The following is a 25,835-nucleotide window of genomic DNA, read 5'->3' as shown; positions in this document are numbered from 1 at the left end:
TCTCTCCGTGTGTCACCCCAACACACCCCCACACCCTGTTTGTCTTAAGAGGAGTCCTGTTGTGTAACCCTCTTGCCTGCCCACACACCCTCACCCCCCCCCCCCCCCCCTCCTACTTCCTACTTCCTGTAGCTGCCCCCCCCCCCCTGTCCCCGTGTCTCCCCGTGCGAAAGCCGGTCCGTACCGTATCTATGGTGTGTTGTGCGTGTCTAACCAGCGACATAGAAAACCCAGACATTTACTTTTTAACTGCTTAAAGGTCCCATGACATGCCTCCAGGTGTTGGCTGATTAGCCGTTACAAGCCGTTTTGGAAATCTGTCCCTTATGACATCACAGGTGGGCGTGCCCACCTGTGATGTCATTACAAGCCGTTACAAGCCAAAACGGCTTGTAACGGCTAATCAGCCAACACCTGGTGGCATGTCATAGGACCTTTAAACATTTTGTCCTTTTTTCTACTACCTTAGAGGTTTTCAAGGATAATCAGATTGAGCATGAGGACTCATTTCATGTTACCTTGTGTCGGACCGAAGACCAGAATCACAAGTATCTTAATAATTCCCCTGCTCTTCTGCACCGGGTTCATGCCCAGAACTGCGTTAACAGTGTCCGGTGGCAACCTCCCAGTATGATAGCGTGGGTATAGGGTGTCAGGAGATGTAGTTTGCATCTAATCGTCCGTTATACTTTATTGGCCCTAACCTACACTGGAGTGCTGCTGTCTGGGGTCGAATCCCGAGAACCGTGACCACACCTTCTGTTAACCTGCAGAACTCGTGCCTGACCGCGTCGCCCTGGTGATCGTTATTATTGTAGGGATGTGGTACTAGAAGGGTGTAACCCCCCCCTCACCTCCTCTCCTACGGACTGGCTGTCTGTCTCCCTACATTCCCCCATTTTGGTTTGCTGTTTGTAATGTAGCTGTTGTTATTGTCATTGTTGTCGTCGTTGCTGTTGATGTTGCTGTTGTTGTTGTTGTTGTTGTTGTTGTTGTTGTCGTGGTGGTGGTGGTGTGTACAGCGACTTCCTTCCTCTCTCCTCTCCTTCCGTTCATCCTCCCGTCGCCCTCTCCTCAGGTTTTGTGACCCTGCTGTCCTCCCCCCCTTCTTGTCTTTCTCGCTGTGCCCCAGGTCCGGCCACGTGGGCCATGGCCACCTCCAAGCCCGACATCATGATCATCCTGCTCAGCAAGCTGGTGGAGGAGGGAGACGCCTTCTACAAGGTCCGAGCCCCGGGAGGGAGGGAGGCGCACTCTGCAGCTCCTCCCCTCACACATCACCCCCTCCCCCTTCTTTATTTCTCTTTCTCTGTCTTTGTTTATCTATTTCTTTTTTCTTTCTCTCTGTCTTTCTTTCTTTATTCCTCAAAAAATGTTGTCTTTCTTTTCCACTTTTCTTTCATTCTTTACTTTTTGTTTCCTTCCAATCATTTTGTCTCTCTTTTTCAACTTTTCTTTCTTTCTTTTGTACTTCTTTTATTTAACTCCACCTTTCTTTCTTTCATTTTCTTTTGGAGACCCTCTACCCTTTCCACCAACAAAATATGCACAATATTCACGTAACACAAATCCAGTTCACTCCTCATTCCACAACAGCGCCTCCCAGTGGCTCTTCCCTGCGAGTCAAATAATGCGTAATAATATTTCTAGCTCCAGCACACATTGCTTGCAAGCTAATGTCTTCAAATGAATATTTCCAAGTATGGGAGGAATCCCAGTTGTTCTGCTCCATGATCGTGGAAGCAGCCCGCAATTTGTTTGTTGATCCGCAAACACATCTATATATATATATTAGAGCTGTCAAGCGATTAAAATATTTAATCGTGATTAATCAGCATTAATGTCATAGTTAACTCACGATTAATCGCGATTAATCGCAAATTATTTTTCTATGCTATATATCCCTTGATTTTTTTGTCCCATAATTCTTCTCATTTTAATTATCTTATCAACATGGTGAAGTGCATCGGCTTGCCTTGTGCAAATGATTTTTTATTGATAACAACATTGGCATATACTGATCAAAACAGGACGATACAAAAAAAGAGCCTATAGTGCAATTAAACGACTGCTTTGAACAAATACTACTGCTACTGCTTCTATGTTTTGAGACAAAAAACAATATATATATATTTTTATTTTTTTTAAATAAAACAATTTCGTTAATCGCGCGATAAATTGTTTAACGCCGTTAAAATTGGTTTGCGTTAACGCCGTTAATAACGCGTTTAACCTTCAGCTCTAATATATATATATATATATATATATATATATATATATATATATATATATTGTAGTCCACCTAATTGCAATCTAATTATAATACACTGATACACTGCTAATTTGAACTAACTCTAATCCCCCTTAACTATAAACTATATCTAAATATTAACTAACTATTAACTATAAAAAGGCCCCATAAGGCCTGTGTGTCTGTGTAAGTGCTGTGAACACGTGTTGGACGATGTGTTCTCGTGCTCTGAGCGCCTCTCTGTGTGCTCCCAGCAGAAGGGGAAGGTGAAGGAGGCAGCTCAGCGCTACCAGTACGCCCTCAAGAAGTTCCCCCGTGAGGGCTTCAGCGAGGACCTCAAGGCCTTCAGGGAACTCAAAGTGTCTCTCTTCCTCAACCTGTCCCGATGTCGCCGGAAAATGAACGTGAGTTACCACTGGGGATGATGAGTCGGTCGCGACCGATTCGTTCACAACGAACGAATCCCGAACGTGAACGACAAGAACTGGTTCCCCAAAACAAGAAGAACTGGTTCTTTGATTTTAATTTTTTAACATAAAACAAAAATATGGTCATGTAAATAAAATATACAAACGAACAGAGCTTCGTCTCCCCGCGACCTTATATCGATTGAGTCACACCGTGGGCTATCACGCCATGTATAAGTGACCTTTGAACCCATGGTGACCGTTCACTGTCGTCAGGCTTTGGTGATGTTAACTTATGGGGTTTATTTTAGCATCTGAGCCTTAAGAAGAAAGAACGCAAACCTGGGCCTAGTGGACCGCAAGGATACACGCTCAAAGCTCGGACGATATCAATCTTGGCCAAACCCCGGTTTGACCATCCTTGGACTACCCCTTTTAAATGCGTCAACCTTTACCGGCGTCTGCTCCCTCCCTCGTTCCGTGGTCGCAGCCAGCCATTGGTCCATCGAAGTGCCCATTCCCCCCTTTTACTCAAATCCGCCCAATGAAATCTCAAGCCCACCCCCACCTGACGGGCTCTTGCTTCGGGCTCTCTTGTGGGCCAACGGAGCCCAGCCAAGTGTCTCAAAAGGGACTGGAAGTGGAGTGTGACTTTGTATTTTCTTCAGCCAACCCCAGCTCCCCTCGGTGGTCCTGGTGATCCCTCCGGATGGTTGTTGGCAGCGACCACCCTAACACAAGTTTTCGTCCCTTTCCTCAGGACTTTGGGATGGCGGAGGAATTTGCGACCAAGGCGCTGGAGCTGAAGCCCAAGTCGTACGAGGCGTACTACGCCCGGGCCCGCGCCAAGCGGAGCAGCAGGTAACGGGGGGGTTCGGCTCTTTGGTAGTGTTTCGTCATTCATAAATAAGCTCTCGGTCTGGACGACACCGCTATGATGCAATGTGATTTGTCCGAATCACCATGACGCACAGATTCTGCCGTCGTAACACATTCCTTAACAATAGCAATAACACTTAGACGAGTCAGCTGACTATTACTCTACATTGTAAACATCTCATCACGAGAACCAAATGACCACTGCTATTGTTTACGTAATTGGCGGGCGCGCCCTCGCTAAATACTCTTGGGCACATCGAAACAAAGTCCTTCTGGCGAATGCTACAAGTAACGGATGTCGTAGTGACGCCAGGAGAGACCGTAAGCGCAGCATCGATCGCCCCAGACCCGTTGTTGTGCTCCGAATGTTTTAAAAGGCGTGTTAACACCGACAATCGATCTGGTCGTTGCAGACAGTTCCCTGAAGCTCTCGACGACCTCAACGAAGCCATGAGGCACTGCCCCAACAACCGGGAGATCCAGAGGCTGCTGCAGCGGGTGGAGGAGGAGTGTCGGCAGTTCGACCAGGAGGAGGAGGAGATGGGCGGGCAGCCACAGCTGCAGCTGCAGCTCCAGCTCCAGCTGCAGCAGCAACAGCAGCTCCTGGAGCTGGAGCCTCCCCCCTCCCCTCCCCCCACGCCCCCCCCCGAGGAGCTGGGGGACGAGGAGTGCCTCTCCCTGTCCATGCCCCTGCCCCCCCCGCCGGAGCCCCGGCTGGAGGACATGGAGCCCGTGCAGGACCTGTTTGAGGACGACGACTACCTGGAGCAGGAGCTGGAGGCCATGTCCCTGGGCCTGCCTCCGCCCGACTCCCACTCCAACACCTGCTCCAGCCTGCCCATCATCCACAGCCCGCCGCTGTCCCCCACGCACCCCGACCACGCCTACCTGTCCGGGGTGTCCCCCATGGGGCAGCCGTACGAGTACCACCCCACCGCCTCCTCCATGTCCTCGCCCACCCACTGCACCTACCAGTCCGCCTCGCCCTCCCTCTCGCCCACGCACCACAACTCCCACTACCGCCACAGCCCGCCGCACACCTCCCCGGTGCACCTGGCGTCCTACCGCTACAGCCCGCCGCTGGGGGCGGCGGCGGCCAGGGCATGGAGCACCAGAGCCCGCCCCCCTCGCCGCTGCGCCGCTCGGCCCAGTACCGGGTGAGCCCGCCGGCCGAGGGCGTGTGCCTGTACCGCTCGCAGTCGGGCTCCCCCGTGCGCTACCAGACGGAGCAGCAGCCGCCCGGCCGGCCCAAGTCGCCGCTGTCCAAGCTGGCCAGCCAGCGCTCCTTCCAGCTCAGCTCGCAGCCCTCGCTGTCCTCCCAGCACCACCAGGCGCAGGGCCTGCGCCTGCAGCCCTCCATCGCCCAGATCGTGCGCACCAGCCAGCCCAACAGCGGCTACGTGGGCCAGATGGGCCACAGCATGGGCAGCCGCTACCCGGGCGGCGGCGGCGGCGGCGGCGGCGGCGGCGGCGGCGGCGGCGGGGAGATGGAGAGCCGGCTGATGTACCAGCCCTCCCTGGACGGGCGGCCCATGGCGCAGGTGCAGGCCAGCCTGAGCGCCGGGGCCCTCTGTCAGCACGGGGGCCGAGGAGGGGTCATGGAGCCCAACCTGTTGAAGGAAGAGCCGCCCCAGCGCCCCTCCTCTGCCTACCGCGCCAGCAGCGGGGGTCCCGGGGCCGCCCGCTACGGCCCCACGCCGCAGATCAGCCGCAGCCAGTCGGCCGCCTACTACCCCGTGTCGGAGCACGTGCTGGAGCGCGCCAACGCCATGCCCCAGTGCCAGCTGGAGTCCCCGGAGATGGCGCACATGGCGCGGCGGCCGGTCAGCGCCAACACGGCGGAGATCAAGCCGCACGTGCCCACGCCCCGGCCCCTCATCCACTCCCAGAGCGTGGGCCTGCGCTTCTCCCCGTCCAGCAACAACATCGCCGCCGGCTCCACCTGCAACCTGGCGCCGGGCTTCCGGCCGTCCTCGTCCATCCAGGGCATGGAGATCTCCCTGCAGGCCACGTACGAGCGCGGCTGCGACGACATCTCGCCCATCTCGCCCTCGCAGGGCGGCGGGGGGGGGCTGTACCCGGGCGAGGCCACGCGCTCCCGTAACACGCCCTTCATGGGCATCATCGACAAGACGGCGCGCACGCAGCAGCAACAGCAGCAGTACCTGCACCAGCCCTCCCGGCCCTGGGCCATGACGTCCATGGACTCGGCCATCAGCCCCACCTCGCCCGGCCAGCTGGTGCAGCAGGGCTCCACCTACAGCCCGCCCACCTCGCTGGGCAACATCGCCTACTACAACAAGACCAACAACGCCCAGAACGGCCACCTGCTGGAGGAAGACTACTACTCCCAGTCGCAGCCGTCCTCGCTGGGCAAGCTGGCCAACGGGTCGCGTGGCGGCGGCGGCGGCGGCGGCGGCAGCGGCGGGGACATCCTGGAGCGCGTGAGCCAGGTGCCCACCTACCCGGACGTCAAGGTGGCCCGGACGCTGCCCGTGGCGCAGGCCTACCAGGACAACATGTACCGCCAGCTCTCCCGGGACTCCCGGACCCAGGGCCCCAGCTCCCCCATCAAACCAAAGAGACCCTTTGTGGAGTCCAACGTGTGACGGCCTCGTGTGCGTGTGTGTGTGTGTGTCGCCGGTGCGGGTCGGAGCGGACGGACGCCCGGACGGGAGTGAGAGGATCGCGAGCAAAAGAGAGGGAGAGAGGGAGAGGGAGAGAGGGGGAGAGGGAGGGGGAGAAAGAGAGGGAGAGGGAGGGCGTGGCTGCTGAACTCGGCGTATGCGACTCGTCCGAAAAGAACTCACGACTTGAACTCAAAAGAGTATACTAGAAATAGAGTAAATAGAGCAGTGTGGGCTTCTGATCTCCCGCACGGAGAGAGAGAGAGTGGGGGGACGGGGGGAACAGCGGTCAGTAGGGGCCCGCACCGGGAAGCGACACACTTCAGATATATCCTCACGACAACCACAACACGCCATCGATTCATCATCCTGCTCTGCACAGAAGCTCTCTAGGGTTACCAAGGATGGTGGTCCCTTCTCTCCGATCTCACGCTCAATCAAAAGACACGTGCACTTCCGGGAGGAAGTGTGGCACAATGCCCCCCCCCCCACCTCCCTCCCCAGGGGGGGGTGGGGAGGGCGCGGTTGGTGTGAGATCCGAGAGGGGGACAGAACAGCGGGTCGGACCCGGTCATCGTACTCGTGGAACTACGTACCCATCTTCTGTTCTTTCACAGCGTGTGCTCGAAGAAGCCAGAGGTCACAAGTAGGCACTAATCTATGTAATACAATATTATATGTTCAATACTGTACATTACCGCAGAAAAAGATGACAAAAACAACTTGACAACTCAGTACTTAATGGAAAATAAATGACAATATTTATTATTAAGTTATATATTGTACATAGAGATACGAACCAAACCTAGTTTGCGTTTTTGAATTGTATTCTGTTGAGAACCATGCCTTCGTGTCCCTTCACTAGTCACGCTGGGAAACGCTACCAGGGGGGGAGGGGGAGGGGGGGGGACATTGGCCAACTTCAAAAAGACAAGAATTACCTCCATTATGTTTCCAACCTCTTCTTTTGTCGTCACGCATCGCGAGAAAGTTCAAGTCAACAATAGTTCCGCTCCCACGCTGTAGATAGCCCTGCCCTGCGGACCGAGCTCCTGTGGGGTGGAGCTCCACAGAACTGACCTGAAACATTAGAGATCCACACACAAAACACATAGTGACGCCGTGCCGTCCACCAAACGCTCAGCCCGCCGATACAGAAGAACTGTGCATGAACGGGTTTGGGCTAGATTCGGGCTACGGTATTGTTGATGTTAAAATGCTTCTCTTGCATGTATTAACAAAGATACACCTAAACTACTGCACACAACAACGCAAACGGACTTTGGTGGCCAGAAGTGGTCGTACTTTATGGACAGCCCCCTCCTTACCCATTTTGTTTTCTTTTTCTACAATCTTACCAGGTCAGATGTTTGAGGTTCAGTTTGTTGAGGCTCCACTGTATATCTTCAGTTGCGTGGGTGCGCGCTCGCACGCGTGTGCGTGTGTGTGTGTGTGTGTGTGTCGCTGTATTATAACAGACCTCATCCTATGCCTTAGTGTGAACTTCAACTAACCGCCATGGCGGCTGTCTCGTGGCATCGTCTTGGCCCAGGCAGCGGGACCGGCTCGAAATCAATAAACCACTTTGGAATTCTCGCTTCACTGTTTGCTTGTGAAGACGCCTAGGGCGGTAGTTTTGTACAAGCTCATAGAAAAATAGTTTTGCTAAATTCTCAAAAGACAGTGTACTGTATTCAACACTATAATAGGCCATTCGTGCAATACATTGATTTGTTGTTTGATTTTTGTTTAGAGGGATTCTGTTTTTTCCTTTACTATACAGACTCAATGATAAAATAGCAAATGTACCGGTGCTCATAGCCGATGAGTGTCGTAAACTACTTTCGATCGTGTTGCGCCTCTGTGAGCTCCTGCTCCTGCGAGCGAGAACGGAACATGCGTGGGAACCGCTTGACGGGATGTGGAGAAACGCAAGGCTTCTAAACAACACTGATACAAGCACACACATTGTGTGCGCCCGAATCCGTTGGGACATTTTTTTCTTCTGCATTATCGGATGCCTTTTCTTTCCATTTACCCATACTACACCTTTATTGTTCTGCCATTTCTGCACTAAAACGCCTGGGATGTTCTAAAACTGAGGGTGCACTTTATGTATTTAATTTACTGTTCTGATGTGGGGGGGAAGAGTGCCTGGTTGGTCTATACGTGGACTCCCTGACTGCTCACTGAGCGGGCCTAGGCACGACTATGTTTCATAATGCCAAGTGACGGGATGGGAGAGCAGGAACTTTTCAATGAGAATCTTGTACAGACTTTCTTAGCATACATTATATCTGCTGTATGAATGTCTCCACTGGGTAGGATCGAGGTTACGCTTCAACATTATGCTCAGATAATCCACCACTGGGCTAATTCATCTGCCGGAAACAGGAAAGCCATTTTTAATCAACTGGTTTCATGCACAAAGCAAATATCTGCCACTGTGCTGATATTTTTTATATTTGTGCTGTCAATGCAACCAAATTAATTAAATCTGGTCACATCTGCTATATATTTATATTTAGTTTGGTTATTGAGGATTGAGGCTGTTTTGGTTGGATGTCACTCACAGATGAATGCAGGTTTTCTTTTTTGTTGATCATATAGAAAATAGAAAAGATTTTGAATGGCTGCCCACTAGTTATTTCATTCGGGTCTGCCTCATAACGTTTCTTCCCTCAATAGCGTGTTCTGCCATGTGAGAGAGAGATGTCCGACAGATCAGACCGGAGGAAAAGGTGCGACTGTATAATACTTAATTTGAACAGAAGAACTTTTGGGGGGCGTATGGTTTCAACATGTGGATGTATATTAGTTTGATGTAAATAGTCCAATGCATGTTCGATTCTTTCCATGAGCTCCAGCAGAAATATGTAAAGCAGTGTCCTGATTCTGGTGTGTGAGTGTGCGATATATACTGTCTGGATTTGGGAATAAAATAAGGAAACTCTCCCTGAATCATTTTCTTCAACTGTGCCAGACGACGGCAAAACTCCAGAGTCATTTATTTTAATTTAATGTATTCGCTTGCTGAGCAGAGTTCTATTTGTGTGTAAATGTGAGCTTTCAGATCGCTGTGATTAAACGATACAAAAGTATGACTAAAAACAATAAAAAGAATGTGTTTTTATCTCATGATAAATGATTGTAATCTGTACAGTCAACACACAGTATGTACTGGAACAAAAAGAAACATTTATAAATGCTTACCAACTGTCACACCCTGCATGTCAGTTATTTACATTTTGACTTGTGTAGAACACACACACACACACTTGTGCATAGGCATTTTCCTTTCCCATGCTTGGCTGAAATGAATGAAGTCCCTTTAAGGCTAAACACGAAATGACATTTGCGCCTGTTAAACACAACATTTAGCAGTCTTTGAACACCAAAGAAAAGATTAGCGTCATTGAAGGAAATGAAACCAGTAAACCATCGCATAATAATCTTTGAACACCAAAGTAGAGTTTTGCATTATTGAAACCCGTGAACCAACATAATAGACCTCCAACACAGACGCAAACATTTGCATAATTGAATAACATGAATCCAATATCACATTTGTGGTTCAAAAAAAAAGATGAGAAAAAGGAACAGCTCAAACAGCTCGAGACTAAAGCATCCTCTCAAGGAGGTTTAACGCCAGAGTTGTTGCTATAGCTGCTAGCAGCGGCACACATCCCCTTGCTCTTCACATTTCAGTCCCTCTTCATTTTGCTCGTGAGCAGGTGAACCCCGGCAGGCACCACCACCATCACCACCTGAGGCACCAGGAGGAACTTCAGCAGGAAGAGTCCGTAGAACAGCGGCAGCGGCTGAACGGGGAGTGGGAAGCGGTTGATGTGGTACAACCCCATGGAGGACAGGGCCAGACACAGTGCTCGGGATGCCCAGGGAAGAGGCCACCCCCCGGGCTTCCAGTACTGGGAGAGTCCCAGGCCCAGGATGGCACCGCAGTCCCGCGTCAGAGAGGAAAACGGGGCGGAGTCCAACCGGACCCATTCCGAATGCGCGCACCACTTCTTGGCCAAAGTAATGGACCTGTGACATTATATAAACGGAGAGAGAAAAATATATATTTTTCACAATGTGATATGGCTTGGAAAGAAGCGGAAAATGTAACCTTTAAAGCAGAGCAAACCCGGCCTTTAAAAGATGCTTTCAGGTTATTTTCATCCCCTGTAAAAGGCAAGTGACCGGATAACCAGGTTATAACAGGTGAGGGGGAGTTATCTAAGGCTAACCAATAAGTGCTTAGTAAGGGCCGGTGTTTGGCTCGTTTTTAATATTTACCTCAAATATATCAGAATATACAAAAAATAAAGGAATGCGTAGCATTTAAGATTACCCCATAGTTGCTCAATTTAATTGATCCTGCGTTCTTTTGCTATTTTTAAGCTTACAGTTAATACGTTTTAATATTTATTTATTGTGGATGCAGGAAGTACTCGCCATGAGAGGTCGAATCCCAGCTCTTCCAGTCCAATTTTCATCAGCAGAGCAGTGAGGAGCAGACCGAGGCTGGAACCAACATAAAAAAGCAGGGGTCGCTGTTCAGGAGCCCGAGGGTTCAAAATGACCCCCAAAATAAAACCTGGTGAGTGACGACACAAAAGTTGAATTGCGGCTAGATCTGTAGTGTCATCGGTAAGTCCAAAGTAGAATTAAACTGCATTCACAAACCGACCTGTAATTGATCCAGCGACAACTTGATGAGGGAAATGGGCGAGGATGAAGATGCGTGACAGTCCGACAGCAACGAGCAAGGTAATATAAAGAAGGTATGGAAGTGCTGTCCAGATAACACTAAAGACGGACAAAAATAAGTATTAGTGGAACATTAAAGACAACATGCGCATGCGTGGTACACGTTTTGACCAGAGACGCACCTTCGGGTGCGGGAGTACAGAGAGGAGCCCACCGCTGACACGATCACCCACCACACTGCTGCAGTCACCATAGCATGACCCGAGGGACTGCCTAGATTATAAAGCAAAACATGCACCATTATCATTTTAAATTGCAACAAATAGATGGTCTATTTGACCACATGTTATGGACTGGTGCTGAACTATATTATAGACCATAGGAACCATTCTTACCGGGGCCGGTTTCACAAGTGGAGGCGAATTGAATAACTTGGGGGTGGTTGTTAACGAATAAACGGGATTCACCTATCCACCAGTATGGTCTTTCTCCAAAGAGAAACCTGCAAATAACAAATATTACGTTTAGTTTATTTAATTTGACATATGTCTGCGCTTCTGACGCCTTGTATTCTGGCCTTGGTTTCTGGAGGAGCGTAAACACGGACGGACCAATATTGATATACAGATGTCATAATTACTCAAGTTTATCGTATTTTGTATTGTTTTAATTGTACCTTTGGTGCTAAAATCATGCATAAGCATATAGTATCCTTAAAAAGGATACTATTATTTCAATGACAATGCTACATTATCAACAATATATTTTCTGAACGATTAGTTTCCCCCTCACGAGGTGTAGATCCGACTCACCATTTGAACACCAAGTTCAGCCACTCTGAGACCGCCGCCACCCACAGCACGGTGGTCCCAGTTCGCCTGTGGATGAAGTATGTCAGCGGGAAGATCAGCAGAAAGGCTGCTTTGGGGTCGCCCATATGCGTGATGATCAGCCATAGCTTCTCCTGGCTCATCGTCTTCTGCTGGAGGCTGTCAGCCACCCAGACGCCATGGGTGTGCACAGCTTCCATCTTATGTGCACTCTTTTGTGGACCTGGCTCGGCCTCAATCCACTGTATAATGGGATGCTATGTTTCAGAAAAACTAATGGTCGTTGCCTTGCGGCCCCAACGAGCAGATATATTTTCTATAGTTCCTCCAGGGGGCGCCAGAGTAAGATTATTTAAATATATTCGCCAGAGGGACAATGCAAACAATACATACATTTTGTAATGCAACGGATAGTTTATACAGAATATGCCTTCGGACGGTTTTGTGTACAGATCACAATACACCGGCCATGAATTAAAAAACAACATCCACATATTTCGATATTGAATAATGAATGGGTGAAGGGGGGGAAGCCGACTCGACACGCCCTAAGCGTCGAGTGGGCTGAACACGACGTCACCGCGTCGTCTTTACGTAAGGTAGGCGCTCCGGTTTCCTGGCGGAGAAGATGGCGGCTCCTGGACCGGGGGAGTATTTCAGCGTCGGGAGCCATGTCTCTTGCCTCACCTGCTTGGGCCAACGTCTGCAAGGAGAGGTGGTCGCGTTCGACTACCAGTCCAAGATGTTGACTCTGAGTATCCTTTCTTTCCCGAGCTGTGGAGCCTCCGTCGGCCTCGCGCGCTGCACGGGCCTTTAGGGTAACCGAAAATATGTCAAATAGTGATCCGCGCAGGCGCAATGGATGCTAGCAGAGAGGACCATCTTTGTCGGTTTTAACTGTTACGATTCACGTATTTCTTTATTTTTTTCGCCGGTCAACTGTCCGAATTATTGATCTACATATCTCGGGCTATTTTTTGATGGAAGCACCGCTGTGCTGCGGTGCCGTGTTGTGGCTGTAGGCAATGTAACACACGGATCACTATCTGGCAGCGGTCTCTCGCACGGCATCATGGCTGTGGAGCACAGCCCGATCCTAGTTAACGAAAGCTGCTCATCCCAGCTCGTTTAGACGTTAAAACACGGCCGTGTCGGTGCTGTAATTAGTGTCACACAATGCTGGGATGTAATGCTCGTGTTTTGGGTTACATCTAATGGCACACGACTATTCACGACTGCTGACCACCAGTGGGTAGCTGGTAGCATGCTAACAAAGTGAGCTAGCCGCTGTGACCGGTCAGCCGCCGCTAAGAGCTGCTGCCTTATCCCCGCTGTCCTTCTTATCCGTGCTGCCCTTCTCATTTCCTCCGTTTAATAATGGTTCCCGACATGCGTAACGGTGTAATGCGATATCAATTGTGAAACCACCTGAAACGTGTTGGTTAAATGGTGGTAGGGATGTTCGAGTCACCCCACTGCATTACACCTCGTTATACATGGGTGTGTTGCTCACTTCAACATTAAATGGCCAAGAGAGACGCACACTTTACGCTTACAGTAGTCAACCGGCTGAATTAATTTCTAGATAATCGGAGCACTAGGTAATGGAATATATATATATATATTTTGTTGCTATAGGCCTTGGTGAATTCTCCAACCATTTGGTTAATATTAACTTTATGTAAAAATGGATTTAGGAGAAATTCATTCCTAACTAGTCTGACGTTGACACATTTTCTTTGCGATTCTTACCTTTACTTTCCTACTATGCGAGAGGTCAGTCCATTTAGGCTTTTATTTAAATGTGCATTTTGACTTGTCACCCTTGACATGAAATTAACCTTGGGTTTATTTTAATATGTAATCATGCTGACATGTATTCTGGCAATTTTCTCTGTTTTAAAGGGATTTAGTTTATGCTAGTTGTTTCTTTAAGCATTTAGTTAGCTATCTCAGGTTAAGTCACTTCCCCGGACATATCTCTCCTTATAGTGTCTTTTAATGGTATAGATTTGACAGTTCCCATTTGTAACAGTGGTGTTTAATTGCCAAGCCTTGCGTTTATCACATTTCAATTATGAAACTTGATTCTTCATGTATGAAACAACTCCTGTTACATTACAACACTGAACCATGATGCCAAGTTGTAGTAGTTTGGTGCCTTAACTTGAGTGTTCCCCAGAATGTGCTTCCTCCAGCGGAAAGGCAAACCTCAATGACGTCATCCTGATCAACTTAGCCTATGTTTCGGATGTGGATATCATAAACGACCGCACTGAGACTCCTCCTCCACTAGCATCACTGAATGTTAGCAAGGTATGTCCTTCATCTGTCATTGACTTTGGTAACTTTATTTAGGGGGTTCAATACCCAATGGCTGGGTGCAGGGTAGAGCTGCAGTGCAAAGTGATGGCTGCCTTACACACTAGACAACATTTTAATTGTACACGGATATCCGGGACTTTCGTTTATTGGGAATTGTAAATCATTGGCAGTCTTTTACAAACAGAACAGGGGGCTGGAAATGCAAATGGGCTAACATATTGTTTGGATAAATTGGGGAAACACTATGTTTATGTTAATATAACTGTGAAGTCTACAATTAAACCAACTCCTAATTATTTCACATAAAAAACGAATTGCTGTATTTATTTTTTGTTAATCTTCCCACAGCTGGCCAACCGGGCACGGACAGAAAAGGAGGATAAGCTTTCCCAAGCCTATGCAATCAGTGCTGGGGTTTCTGTCGAGGGCCAGCAGCTATTCCAGACCATTCACAAAACGTAAGCATTACTGGAGACGCCTCGCCTCAAGAGGAGCATCGCAGCACAAAGCAGCCATAACCTTTTTTATCCATCAGAACCATAGCCCTTTGAGTTAGCCAAACTTGTTTTGACCCCACAGTCAGGGATTGACCTGCAAACATTATTAATAGAACCAGTGGCGTGTGCCGGAGTCGGGGAGGGGGGACTTGGAGCAAGAATGTTGGCTTGCTAGCACGCTAGCTCCATCTCGACCGCGCAGAGCAATTTTATGGCAGCATCACTTGGCTCCCCCTAAGCTCTTTTAGTTTGTTCAGAGCTGAAAACTAAGAAATCCACCGAACATTGTTGACTTAATTACTGGAGTAATGTGTAAAATAATGTAACATGGAATTGGTTTAGTTTGGGCTATATTGCAAATACCTAATGCATGCTCCTTAGCATAATAATTCCCGTTGATTATTTCATTTGATACATAGCCTGATACAACTTTAGTGAACAGAAGATGGCTCAATTTTTCCCCACGGACTCTGTGAGAGTCCAAATGTTAACCATTCACTCATCCTTCGCACAAAACGTTCAAATGTAGCTTCTATCTCATGAACCTAGACTTCATGGTTTGACAAAGTTCACAAACCGAATAGGCAAGTAGATTCTTCTATCCTATAAGTGACTACAAATAAATAGATTTCTCAGAAGAAAGAGAAACAACAATATATGGCTTCTGGTACAAAAAGGATGTTTATAGTAACAAGTGCCAAGCATTTACAATTGACAGGTTAACCCATGCCCTGTATGCAACAAAGATATATTCCTTTTAAAAAAAAAATATATTCTCAGCAAATTGACAGGCTGCCTCAGAACTTGAGGCTGCCATAGAATGTGTGCTTATTATCTATACCCTTAACCACCTGCCAAGAGGTTGGCGAACTATGTACATGAGTATATAAACAGGTAGGGTTAGATTGGTGAGGAGGTTGTTTAACACACACGCACACAGTGCTAGGAAAGTGAAGTGTAGACATTTTTGAGGGACAGAAAAAGGGAGAAGGAAAGTGCTTGACCTATGCGACTACAAAAGCGGATTTGCCTTCTAGTTCAAAGGGAAACTTGTCTTTATAAAAGAATGGGGTACTGTAGATGTTGCAGTTTGTTCATGATACTTTTCTATAGATGTCTTGATGAGGAAGTAGACGACAAGTTGCATCAAGAAACACTATTGTGTGCGTTGAAGTACAATATAAACACTATGGGAATGCTGTCAAACTTGTATAGCAACTTGACAATGTTTATTTATTTGGCTGTTACCCAACCATATTCATATAAATGCCCTAATTTTCATGTCCTCCCTACGACCTCGCATGGCAGCCTTAAGAGTCTACATGTTCCTTTTTAATGTGTTAGGAATTGTATTCTCGTATTTAAATAGCATATTTTCTATACGGTAATAGTTTATATTCTTATCCATCAACAGCACAGGTCACGCAAGACCAAACCCATAGTTGTCCACTGGGGAACTTATCCTTCTCTGTCCTTTCCTTTGCAGCATCAAAGACTGTAAATGGCAGGAGAAGAACATAATTGTGATGGACGACGTCGTAATCTCGCCGCCTTACCAGGTCGACAACTGCAAAGGCAAAGAGGGAAGCGCTTTAAGTCATGTACGCAAAATAGTAAGTGCCATAGATTTCTATCCACATTGAGTCATGAAGCCCAGGCTTAAAGTGACTGCAGAGCGAGGCTTGGTGCAATCCAGGTGTATCCAAAATCAATATTTGACTAACTACAAAATGTTGTAGTGCTGCATAAACGTAGTCAACTCTGCAATAGCCAATCCGAAGCTATTGGTAGTAAGTGTGAACATTTTTCCAGTACAGCCACAAATTACAGGTTGTTCGAAATTCTGCAAAAGTTTCCTAATATTTTAAGAATCCCTAATGGAAAAAAAAAAGTTTTATCCGTGTCTTAGCAGTTGTCCAATTTCTGACTTGTGTGCGTGTTCTGTGTCTCCCCCCGCGTAGGTCGAGAAACATTTTAGAGACGTGGAAAGTCAGAAGTCCATGCAACGTTCACAAGCACAGCAAACACAGAAGGACTCTACTTTATCCTCTTGAGTCGACGGCGAGAGTCGGCCAGGGAAGGCGTGGCGGGCCGTCTGGCGGCTGACACCGGTGCGGCCCTGCAGTCCTCGCCCTCGTTATTGAGACGAAAGAGGAGGAGAGCTGAGGGCCTTTCGGTCCCGAAGATCAAAATACCATTTAAAAGGAAAAAAAAAAAAAACGAGAAAAAGACAAAAAAGAAAGAGGAAAGATAAAAAAATTAAATTAGACTTTATAAAGAATAATTTAAACATGAACCATAAAGCATAGTTTCCTTAACTAACTTGTCTCATTCTGCCCCCCTACCTCCTCTCTTCCTTCCTACATGTCCCGAAAAGCCTTTCTTTTGCTCCCTCCTACCTTTGCCTTCAATTCCATTTCTTCACAAAGAGAAAACTAGCGCAGTCAGAAAGGCTTGTTAGCTTTATTTTCTGTCATCGTTTCCTTTTTGCTGTATCCATGTTCTACAAGTGTCTGTATTTTCTGTATTTTAAACAAAATGTGACTTGAAACGCCACACTTTAAAAGGACATTTTCTAAAATAAAAGTAACAAAAATTCTGACTGTAATACTGTAATTTTAACAACTTTTTCAACGAACTCGAGTGTCTCCGTTTCTCCGTACGTGTTTGGGCCCGAGCTTTCAACTCATGCATTGAGCGAGACGACGCTCTTCACACGCTCTCAGGCCACTACTATTTCTCGCTATTTCCCTTTTGCTCTAACTTTTTGAAAAAGCTCGTACATAATCTTGCCTGGCGCCCCAAAGGATCGGTCAGAACCGTCCTGAGCTCTTTGAAATCTGATCCCAGACAGAGCAGAGCACACTGAGCTCAGACCACTGTCAGGCAGATTAGATACAAACACAGAAATCCTAAAACAAATATACAAAATCTTACATATTCTAGTTCAATATGTCCCAGCCTCGGTACCTCTGTGCAGACCACAGCAACGTTAAAACAAAAAAGGACTTGAACCCTGGTCTCCAGAGTTGGTAATCAATAGCTGTTCACACACTGAGCTGTGTTCATAGAAATTATGAGACGAGGGGGAGGCAAAACGCACCAGCAAAACATCCAACAGGACGTGATCGGAGGTTGTATCTGACTACATTCCTTCCTTCCCACGTCTCCCCAAATTGTAGGAATCCATACTTTTCAATATTTTTTAAACATCAAACATGTTTTCGGTCAAAGGCATGTGGCTTTCGTGGACAACCGGTACAAATTCTAAACCTATGGATGTGGGTAAAGTCATATCTTCAGCAACCCCGAATGGGCCCCAAACAAATGTGCTGCTCAAATCTCCCTCCAAGGTTTTCTGAAAACCTGGCAGCCCTGCTTGTGGGTGACGTGTCCAGGCAGTATTTTGCCAAAAACTTGGAACAAAAGAACACTTCAGTATTAAGTTTAGAAGCATGTTATCATAGCTTCAACTTGTTAGTGGTTTATTTGAAGTAACCCCTGCTTGGGCCTCAATTTAACTGGATGTCCTCAAAATAAAGATTGTAGGATTGTCCTTTTGGTAACATAATTGGAAGGATTTGGGGTCAGTCAGTGCACAATTCTATTGCCCATAATCACCAGCTGCACAAATTGCTTGCGTGCAGTTGATAATATTGCTTGCATACAGTTCTGCCAACTAGGCCTGCTGCCCTATACGCCCCTTACATACTTTATGGATCCCTTCATACTAAGATGTATTGATGTGCATCATGAAAAGTTTGAAAATGTGCTTACAATCACGTTCAACTGACAATCTTTTAGGCTGCAGAAGAGCCGAGGTGATTCCGATTCAAGTTGACGATCGAGCCATCTATTTGTCACTTGATGTTGCGCCATGTTATAGTTTGATGGAAGAAACGTTTGTGCAATGGGAGATCCTTTCATGGAAAAAGTTTATATTTATTTGCTACATCAGGCAGAAACTGATGTAAATCTTTATGTTGGCACCGCTCCAGACTGGACATGATGGCTGGTTTCCGGGATTTACTGATGCTTTGTGATGATTTGGTTAAGCCTTTAATCCCTCTTTATCAGAAATATTCCCTCGTCTCTCCCCGAACATTTCCCGAGAGAGAGCAACCTTCTCTTCTCGTCGGAATCAACTATTTATCTGGAACAAAACATCAACCTATATTCTACCTGAACACAGTGCAGCGATGGTTTGCTGTCATTTTTTCTACCAGCCCTGAACATAGTATTTTCGTTAAAAAAAAAAAAAAAACATTCGGCATAAACGCGATGTTGTGTGCAGCGGTTAAGCTACTGCCCCTGCTTTTCATCTCCATCTTGGGCTCCACGTCGTGTCCTGATCGCTGCCGCTGCTTCCACTCCTCTGATCTGGTTGACTGCCAGTCAAGAGAGCTGACCCGCATCGCCCAGGATGTCCCAGAGGGGACGTGGCTGCTGGACTTCAGCAGAAACCGGCTGACGGAGGTACAGAGCAACGCTTTCATCGGACTGTGGTCACTCAGAATCCTCCTGCTGTCCAACAACAGCATCGAAACATTGGAACCCCAGGTAAAATAAATACAAATACATCAAAAAAAAGATGGGAAATTCAATTAAAAATGAATAACCTAGATTTTCAAGTAGCCCTCTACACAAAGCTCTAATGTGTACAGCAGTATTAAGCACATTCTTTTACTTTTTTCCTAATTTATCCTAAGCAATCCTTGACCTACATGCCGATCTGCACGTCAACTCCAACCACAAGCCGATGTTTATGAAGTCATGTATTTGCGTGTTACGTAACGTGTGTGTGTCGCCATTTTCAGTCTCTATCATCCCTGCAATTTCTGGAGATCCTGGACCTGAGTTTCAACCGACTGCAACAGCTCCCCGGGGACTTCTCCCAGAGCCTGGGCTCCCTCTTGGAGCTGCGTCTGCGCCACAACCTCCTGACGCACCTGTCCCCCCCAGCCATGGACAAGCTCGAGAACCTCAGGAAGCTGGACCTCAGCCACAACGCCCTCCAGACCATGGATGCCGGGCTGTTGAACGCCCTGGGCCACCTCCGGTACCTCAACCTGGAGGGGAACAAGCTGGACGCCCTGGAGGACCACCTGCTCACCCGGCAGCAGAGGCTGGAGGTGCTGCACCTCGGCCACAACAACATCTCCCTGATCGAGAGCGAGGCGCTGGCCCCGCTGCGCAGCCTCAACCTACTGGGGCTGAGGGGCAACCGGCTGGAGCACGTCCACTTCCGAGTGTTCCTGGGGCTGCGCGCCTCCTCCACCACCTACCTCCAGCTGGCCCTCAACCCCTGGACGTGCGACTGCGAGTTGCACCGCGTCTTCAGCAAGATCCAGCACGTACGCTATCTGAAGGTGGAGGACTACAAGGAGATCGTGTGTGAGGGCCCGGGCCCGTTGGCAGGGGCCTCCCTGGCCCTCATGGACAGCCAGCTGTGCGTGGCCGAGACGTCCGCGGTCCTGGTCATCACCATCACCGTGGTGATGGGTGTCATCTGCGCCCTGGTCAAGGCCAAGCGCAACAGCAGTAGCAAGCAGTCTGTGAGTGAGAGTGATGCACAAGCACTGGAGAAGTGAAGTGCGTCTTGGAGGAGGTGGAAAGGGACTGCAGAGAGGGGGACTGATTGTCAGGGGGTCAGATGATGGGATTTATTCACCTAGCAACCATCTGGGTTCTAAGCGGTAACTGAATGTGGAATTATGCGTTCAGTTCCCCTACCCAGCGAGTGTTTAGAACCCGCAAGGTGATTAGGGTCCATGGTGTGGCTGGGATTTGATTTTTGGGGGATCTGAGCTCGGTTATTGAGAAAATGTTTTCATAATTAAGCATTTGTTGCATATGAAAAATTTCCATTAATATAACATTAATCTCTTTCTCCTTTAACCAAATAATCCATGTTATGTTATGACTTTTGTGTTGTATTTGAGCAGGGCTTCTGAACCGTGTTGTCATCTTACATTTGTTCCATACTTCCACAGACTATTAGTGGTCAACTCACCTAATTTTTCAATCCTATTGCATTTCCATACCGTTTAATTTTAACTGACCCGTTTATTTTCCTTCTAGAGATTTTCGCCTTACCGTACATGATACAGTACATTATTGTAGCCGAGCAGCTGCTAGAAAAAGTTTCATGATATTTTAAAAAGAAAATGCAACCACATATTACAAAAGCTGGGCAAGTTTATTAAATTGAATGAAAGATACATTCATGAGAAACATGTTTACAATGACATTTACAAAAGCAACACAATACAGTTCAATGCTATATGGTTTTGTACTGCAGCCTTCCTCTTTCATAGAAAATTCCCCACATGGATTTAAACCTTTCCCTCTGTGGTCCCAATCCAACACCATAACAGTAAGTTATCATAACATCGTTAAAGCTCATTTCATCAGGACTCAGAGTACGACCGTAAAAAAAGACCTACTGTAAACGTGACTTTATAACTTATAAAATTCAAATAAATAAATCCCATAAAAAAATGAGGATGGACAATTTTTGGTTCCTTGGAACAGCAACAGGCAAGAGACTGTGGCGTACACTGCAAGCAACCCAACACCGCCACGCTGCAAATGCTAGTGAGTGTGTGTGTGTGTGTGTGTGTGTGTGTGTGTGTGTGTGTGTGTGTGTGTGTGTGTGTGTGTGTGTGTGTGTGTGTGTGTGTGTGTGTGAATTCTTATTGACCGTCGACAGAAGGGTAGCTCGAGCTTAAAGACGGACGGCCTCACAAAACAAAAAAGCAAACAGTTCCACCCCATCCCGTGAGCAGGTTCTTCGCGTGTCTCTGTCGGGCTGTCATCGCGGCAAAAAGAACACCATCCCCCTAAACAACCAGAGGAAAGGTCGACTCATCCGTCGGTGGCCAGGATGAGCACGGCGCCAAAGATCCCCACGTTGTGGCCGATCAGCTTCATCTGGTTCCAGAACTCCACCTTGCGCGTGTGGTGCCAGTAGCCCATGTTGCCGTCGATGAAGAGGATGACGAGGGGCAGGACAGTGGCCAGGACCTGCGCCGCCAGCCGGATGTACCAGCCCGAGAGGAAGGCCAGGGCCAGCACTCCGAAGAGCAGCACCATCAGCATCAGGGTCACCTCGCCGCCCGGGATGTGGCTCAGGAAGACCTGCCGGTCCTCCTTGCTGTGCTGGAGCGAGTACACCTGGTGGCGGAGGAGGAGCACTGCGGTCACGCACACACACTTCGATGATAAGTATTTGGGAGCACTACTCGTTAATATGAACGATTGTTGAGTGTGTGTGCGGTGGACGCTGGTTTCCGCAAATCCGATTGGACACACACACACACACACACACGAGAATGACGGCTCTGAAATGTCAGTATGGAACGCCTTGCAAATCTCTCAAACTCTACAATTAACGGATTTCTTCATTGACCTGTGACTAGTGTGTCGGAGGATCCCAGCAAAGCCGTTTGGGTGGCGTGTGGAAGGTTCGACTGCCGCAATGGGATCCTTAGGTTATGTAGAAAACATCCTTGTTCACTCCATCTATACATTATTATATCTCATACTGCATCAATCATTGTAAATCATGATCCCACTCATTACATTTGCAGATCCTTATGCGCGATAGTTAGAAGTGTGACAGCCCATTACTCTGTGGTTTCAATTAGGTTCTGCGGTTAATCATGGAGGAAGGGGAGAGGACATGCACACAGCGCAATTATTCCATCTAGGTCAGAATCGTACGAGGGCCCTGTACTCTGTAGGTGAGGTTTATTTTTAAAGTGGTATCCCAGATGTAAGTCTATCATATTACAATGACCCCAGTTTTCATCTGATGGATCTTTTGTCTACCTGAATCAACAAAATTCTCAGACTACGAATACTTTTAGGAACAACGATCTAATCCTGTGTACAGAACCACTTTGTACACTATTGGTTCACTGTTCTAATACTGCGAGAGAACTACCAAATGGAAACAATGAGGTGCCCATTTCTAATACTTGGTAGCTACACCATTAAGTCTAACATTCTTATGATTGGTATAAACCCACTTCGTGCCTGGAGCAGCCTGGATTATTTGTGTCGCGGATTCATAAAGGTGTTGCAAACATTCTTTGGTACCCCATTGGAGTACAGTGAACTCATTGTAAAGAGTCTTCTGCTTGATTGGCTGGTATTTGCATTCATTTGCCGGTGTAGGTCAGGTGACCACTGAGAGTACTCTGTTAAAGAGGATTTGCATTGTGTTGCTGCCAGAGTTAGCTTTTCCTGGTGCTGATACAATTGTACGTATTAAAGGTTGGGTATGGGATTTGCGAAACGCCAGCAGATTTTGAAAGGTAAACAACTCAAATGGTCCTACCCCCTCTCCTTCAACGCTGACTCTGACTCCACCCATTCCAAGTACATGGACGCGCAATCATGCACGAGTGAACACAGATGCGCGAGAGCGAGCCATTAGCTAGTTAGCTAGCTCCAGTAGGTACCGCAGGATAACAACAAACAGAAGCTTGCTCTGGGTCACGAGCTTTGAGTACGTGCACGAAGGGTTCACGCGCGGGTAGCAGGTGAGGGGGAGTGCAGTGCGACCGTTTGATTGACGTACTTACTGTCCAATGCCACTCGGTGGGTCTGGAAATCTTTGGCTGGAGTTTTTCGAGCCCTGCCCGTTCCACAGATGATTGACTTGTTTAATTGTCATGTCAGTAGGCTACTTCTAACTCAGTGGCTGTAAGTGGGTTATGATAAGGATTTCAAGTAATTTTGCAAAAATGGCCAAAAAAGAGAATTCCCTACCCAACCTTTAATCTAATATCAACTTCATGTCTCCCTTTCTAGCCTTGCCTTGAAAACCCCCAAACAGAGTTATTAATTCACCCAAAGCCCACTCTGACGGACCACTTCGCCCCTGTAGAACATCCCCCCAAGACACACTCACCATACAGATGAGGTAGACCCCGATGAAGACCTGTCCCGTGGACTGCAGGGACCGCGTGCGGTGCTTCTGCCGGTACACCTCCCCCGCACCACTCGCCAGGACCAGGAAGCCCCCGACGATGGCCAGGGATCTGGAGTACATCCGTACCTTCAGGGAGGGAAACGCAGACCGGGTTCAACCACAGCGGGACCATCGCCATGTGGGATCGACGACAGAAGGCACTACCACATGGGTGTGACGGTGGTGTTGAAATGTCAATATGATTTAAATCATAATAGTTATTATTTAATCCTTTAATATATTCTCTTTAGACTGCTATTTGTTTGCTTGAAGAACAGTAACCAGAAGAGCAAGTAGAAGCAGTAGTAGTAGTAGTAGTAGTAGTATTATTGTGATATAAACCAGAGCTTTGCCAAGCTTATTATAAAGAGGCAGTACTGACAACATCTTAAAGTTCACACACACATATACACTACACACTACTAACACAAATAAAACCTAATCAACTCAAGCGGCGCGCAGGCAGGTAACAGTTCACAGCCTAAGGGCCTGTAGCGCAGTAACAAGCGTTTCGGATGATTTCTCTACCGATATGTCCGGCTGCCTACCTTGAGCCAGTCGCCGTAGTGCACCTGCTCTCCGATGTAAGACGCATAGGTGCTGACGGCCAGCTGCATGGCGGCGGCCAGGGCGAACCACCTCCGCTTCACCCCGAAGGACATGAAGCTGGCACAGAGCACCGCCGCCCCCATGTCCACGTACAGGTACGGCACCTGGATGTCAGGCTTTCTAACGGAGGGGTGGAGGGATCGAACAGCCGGGTTAGGTCTCTTTAGGGTCAGCCTTGTTGGATGTAAATGAGTGTCACAATGATCAAGGAAACAACGGTTTCCCTTCAACAATGGTAATATCAGTGTTTTATAGGCTACATGTAGGAAGAACAGCATTGAGTTACTTATTGCCCAGTAGCTGTTCTGGGCATGTGCAACACAAGTGTCAGAAAGGTTTCTGACCCCCGCCCTCTATACACACACACACACACACACACACACACACACACACACACACACACACACACACACACACACACACACACACACACACACACACACACACACACACACACACTCACACGCGCGCACACACACACACGCAACTACACGCACGCACACACACACACACACAACTACACGCACGCACACACACACGCACACAAACACACACACTTATGTTAAAACGAAAGCCTGCAGAGGATAACTCCAACACAAAGATTATAGAGGGCGGTTCTACATAATTACAGACTATGGAAACTATACAAAGTCTGTGCAGTTGAAACGTTTCCATGTGTCTGGAGAGATGTAGTCTCAGTTGTTCCAAGTCAAACACCTGTATTGCGTAGATCTACGTATAGTAAATCAATGAGCACCGACTTAGCGAATTATTTTGGCAATTATAGTAATCCATTTTCAAGTTGAATAGTTTATGAGTATGAGATATGAGAGTTGAAATGTAACTCTGAGCCGATTCATTCCTCCGACCCAACAGTTCTGAAATTTGCCATACATGCATGAACGTACCTTTTCGCATCAGCCCGCTCGGCAAAGAGCATTAACATACTGAAGCAGTTCCAGAACCCGAACCGGGTTAATATAAACGCCCCAAATTGACATAGAAATTTAAGCACTTGTTTTCTACTTGGAGCTGCCATGGTTCACGTATCGCACAGCGCAGTACAGATCCAACTCTATTTCCGCGTTCAACTTCATCGGTGCCAAAGTAAAAGCTCACCGGGCCTTTGACCGCGGATTCAATCGAGACCGCTTAACGGGTGTCTTCGTTGAACTTTTATTTTGAAAAGCGACGTGTTTTTAGAATAGCGTCTTGCCATTGGCTGAGGAGTCCATTGCCTGGCAAGCCCCAGTCGGTCGCCACCGGAGGGCACAACCTTCTGAGCGCCCTCACGACCGACCGCTAAAGTCTGGAAACAAGTGCAATGCTGCCTTATCGTGGACATAGTGTGACATGTCATCTACTCAACAAGGATAAGGCTTACAACCTTGGAATAAACTGTTAGATATTGTTATTTTCATGGGTTCATCTTTATTAACTCGAAGGAAAACAATCCCCTGTCTGCAACGTGTTGAGATACGAAAAATGAGCATAAATGCAGCATATATTAACTGCATTAAGAACATAGAATATAATTGTTAGCATCGTAGGCATGGGTTTGGGGACATTTCTGACGTTAACTTTTTTTTTGTTTTTTCTGAGGGATAGTTTTTAGGGTAAGGGTGTAGTCTTAGGGTTAGTTAAGGTTTAAGGATCAGGGTTTGGGTAGAGTTAGGTGAGAGGGCCAGATCTTATTTCATTTAATTAATTAAGCACT

The 25,835-nt window shown here is 47.6% G+C and overlaps 5 protein-coding genes across 5 annotated transcripts in view; 3 read left to right on the top strand and 2 right to left on the bottom strand.

Moving 5' to 3' along the window:
* tanc2b (tetratricopeptide repeat, ankyrin repeat and coiled-coil containing 2b) overlaps positions 1 to 6,254 on the top strand; it is a 109,110-nt gene extending 102,856 nt beyond the window's left edge. Inside the window, 5 exon segments of the mRNA XM_056577589.1 lie at positions 1,133 to 1,224; positions 2,509 to 2,655; positions 3,419 to 3,519; positions 3,951 to 4,615; positions 4,618 to 6,254. Coding sequence (XP_056433564.1) covers positions 1,133 to 1,224; positions 2,509 to 2,655; positions 3,419 to 3,519; positions 3,951 to 4,615; positions 4,618 to 6,146 — 2,534 coding nt within the window. The 3' untranslated portion in view covers positions 6,147 to 6,254.
* A 2,877-nt stretch (positions 6,255 to 9,131) lies between these two features.
* On the bottom strand, positions 9,132 to 12,055 carry g6pc3 (glucose-6-phosphatase catalytic subunit 3). The gene is made up of 6 exons (XM_056577799.1): positions 11,690 to 12,055; positions 11,273 to 11,379; positions 11,060 to 11,150; positions 10,858 to 10,976; positions 10,623 to 10,764; positions 9,132 to 10,211 (listed from the first exon to the last, which is right to left on the bottom strand). Exons 1-6 carry the CDS (start codon positions 11,905 to 11,907, stop codon positions 9,869 to 9,871), a joined length of 1,020 nt encoding a protein of 339 aa, XP_056433774.1. The 5' UTR covers positions 11,908 to 12,055; the 3' UTR covers positions 9,132 to 9,868.
* Positions 10,738 to 17,129, top strand: lsm12b (LSM12 homolog b). Its single transcript, XM_056577806.1, has 6 exons — positions 10,738 to 10,937; positions 12,307 to 12,462; positions 13,890 to 14,023; positions 14,381 to 14,490; positions 16,016 to 16,142; positions 16,491 to 17,129. Exons 2-6 carry the CDS (start codon positions 12,336 to 12,338, stop codon positions 16,581 to 16,583), a joined length of 591 nt encoding a protein of 196 aa, XP_056433781.1. The 5' UTR covers positions 10,738 to 10,937; positions 12,307 to 12,335; the 3' UTR covers positions 16,584 to 17,129.
* Positions 17,130 to 17,251: 122 nt separating this feature from the next.
* LOC130371915 (phospholipase A2 inhibitor) lies at positions 17,252 to 21,016 on the top strand. Its single transcript, XM_056577789.1, has 2 exons — positions 17,252 to 19,089; positions 19,347 to 21,016. Exons 1-2 carry the CDS (start codon positions 18,535 to 18,537, stop codon positions 20,118 to 20,120), a joined length of 1,329 nt encoding a protein of 442 aa, XP_056433764.1. The 5' UTR covers positions 17,252 to 18,534; the 3' UTR covers positions 20,121 to 21,016.
* tmem101 (transmembrane protein 101) lies at positions 20,604 to 25,216 on the bottom strand. The gene is made up of 4 exons (XM_056577801.1): positions 25,027 to 25,216; positions 24,058 to 24,238; positions 23,450 to 23,596; positions 20,604 to 21,705 (listed from the first exon to the last, which is right to left on the bottom strand). The coding sequence occupies exons 1-4, from the start codon at positions 25,155 to 25,157 to the stop codon at positions 21,397 to 21,399; spliced, it is 768 nt and encodes a 255-aa protein (XP_056433776.1). The 5' UTR covers positions 25,158 to 25,216; the 3' UTR covers positions 20,604 to 21,396.
* Between the last annotated feature and the right edge of the window lie 619 nt (positions 25,217 to 25,835).

The sequence above is a fragment of the Gadus chalcogrammus genome, chromosome 18 (genome assembly GCF_026213295.1).
Source record: "Gadus chalcogrammus isolate NIFS_2021 chromosome 18, NIFS_Gcha_1.0, whole genome shotgun sequence".
NCBI classification, from domain to species: domain Eukaryota; kingdom Metazoa; phylum Chordata; class Actinopteri; order Gadiformes; family Gadidae; genus Gadus; species Gadus chalcogrammus.
The sequence above is the reverse complement of the archived record's forward strand: the minus strand, read 5'-3'. Positions and strand labels throughout refer to the sequence as shown.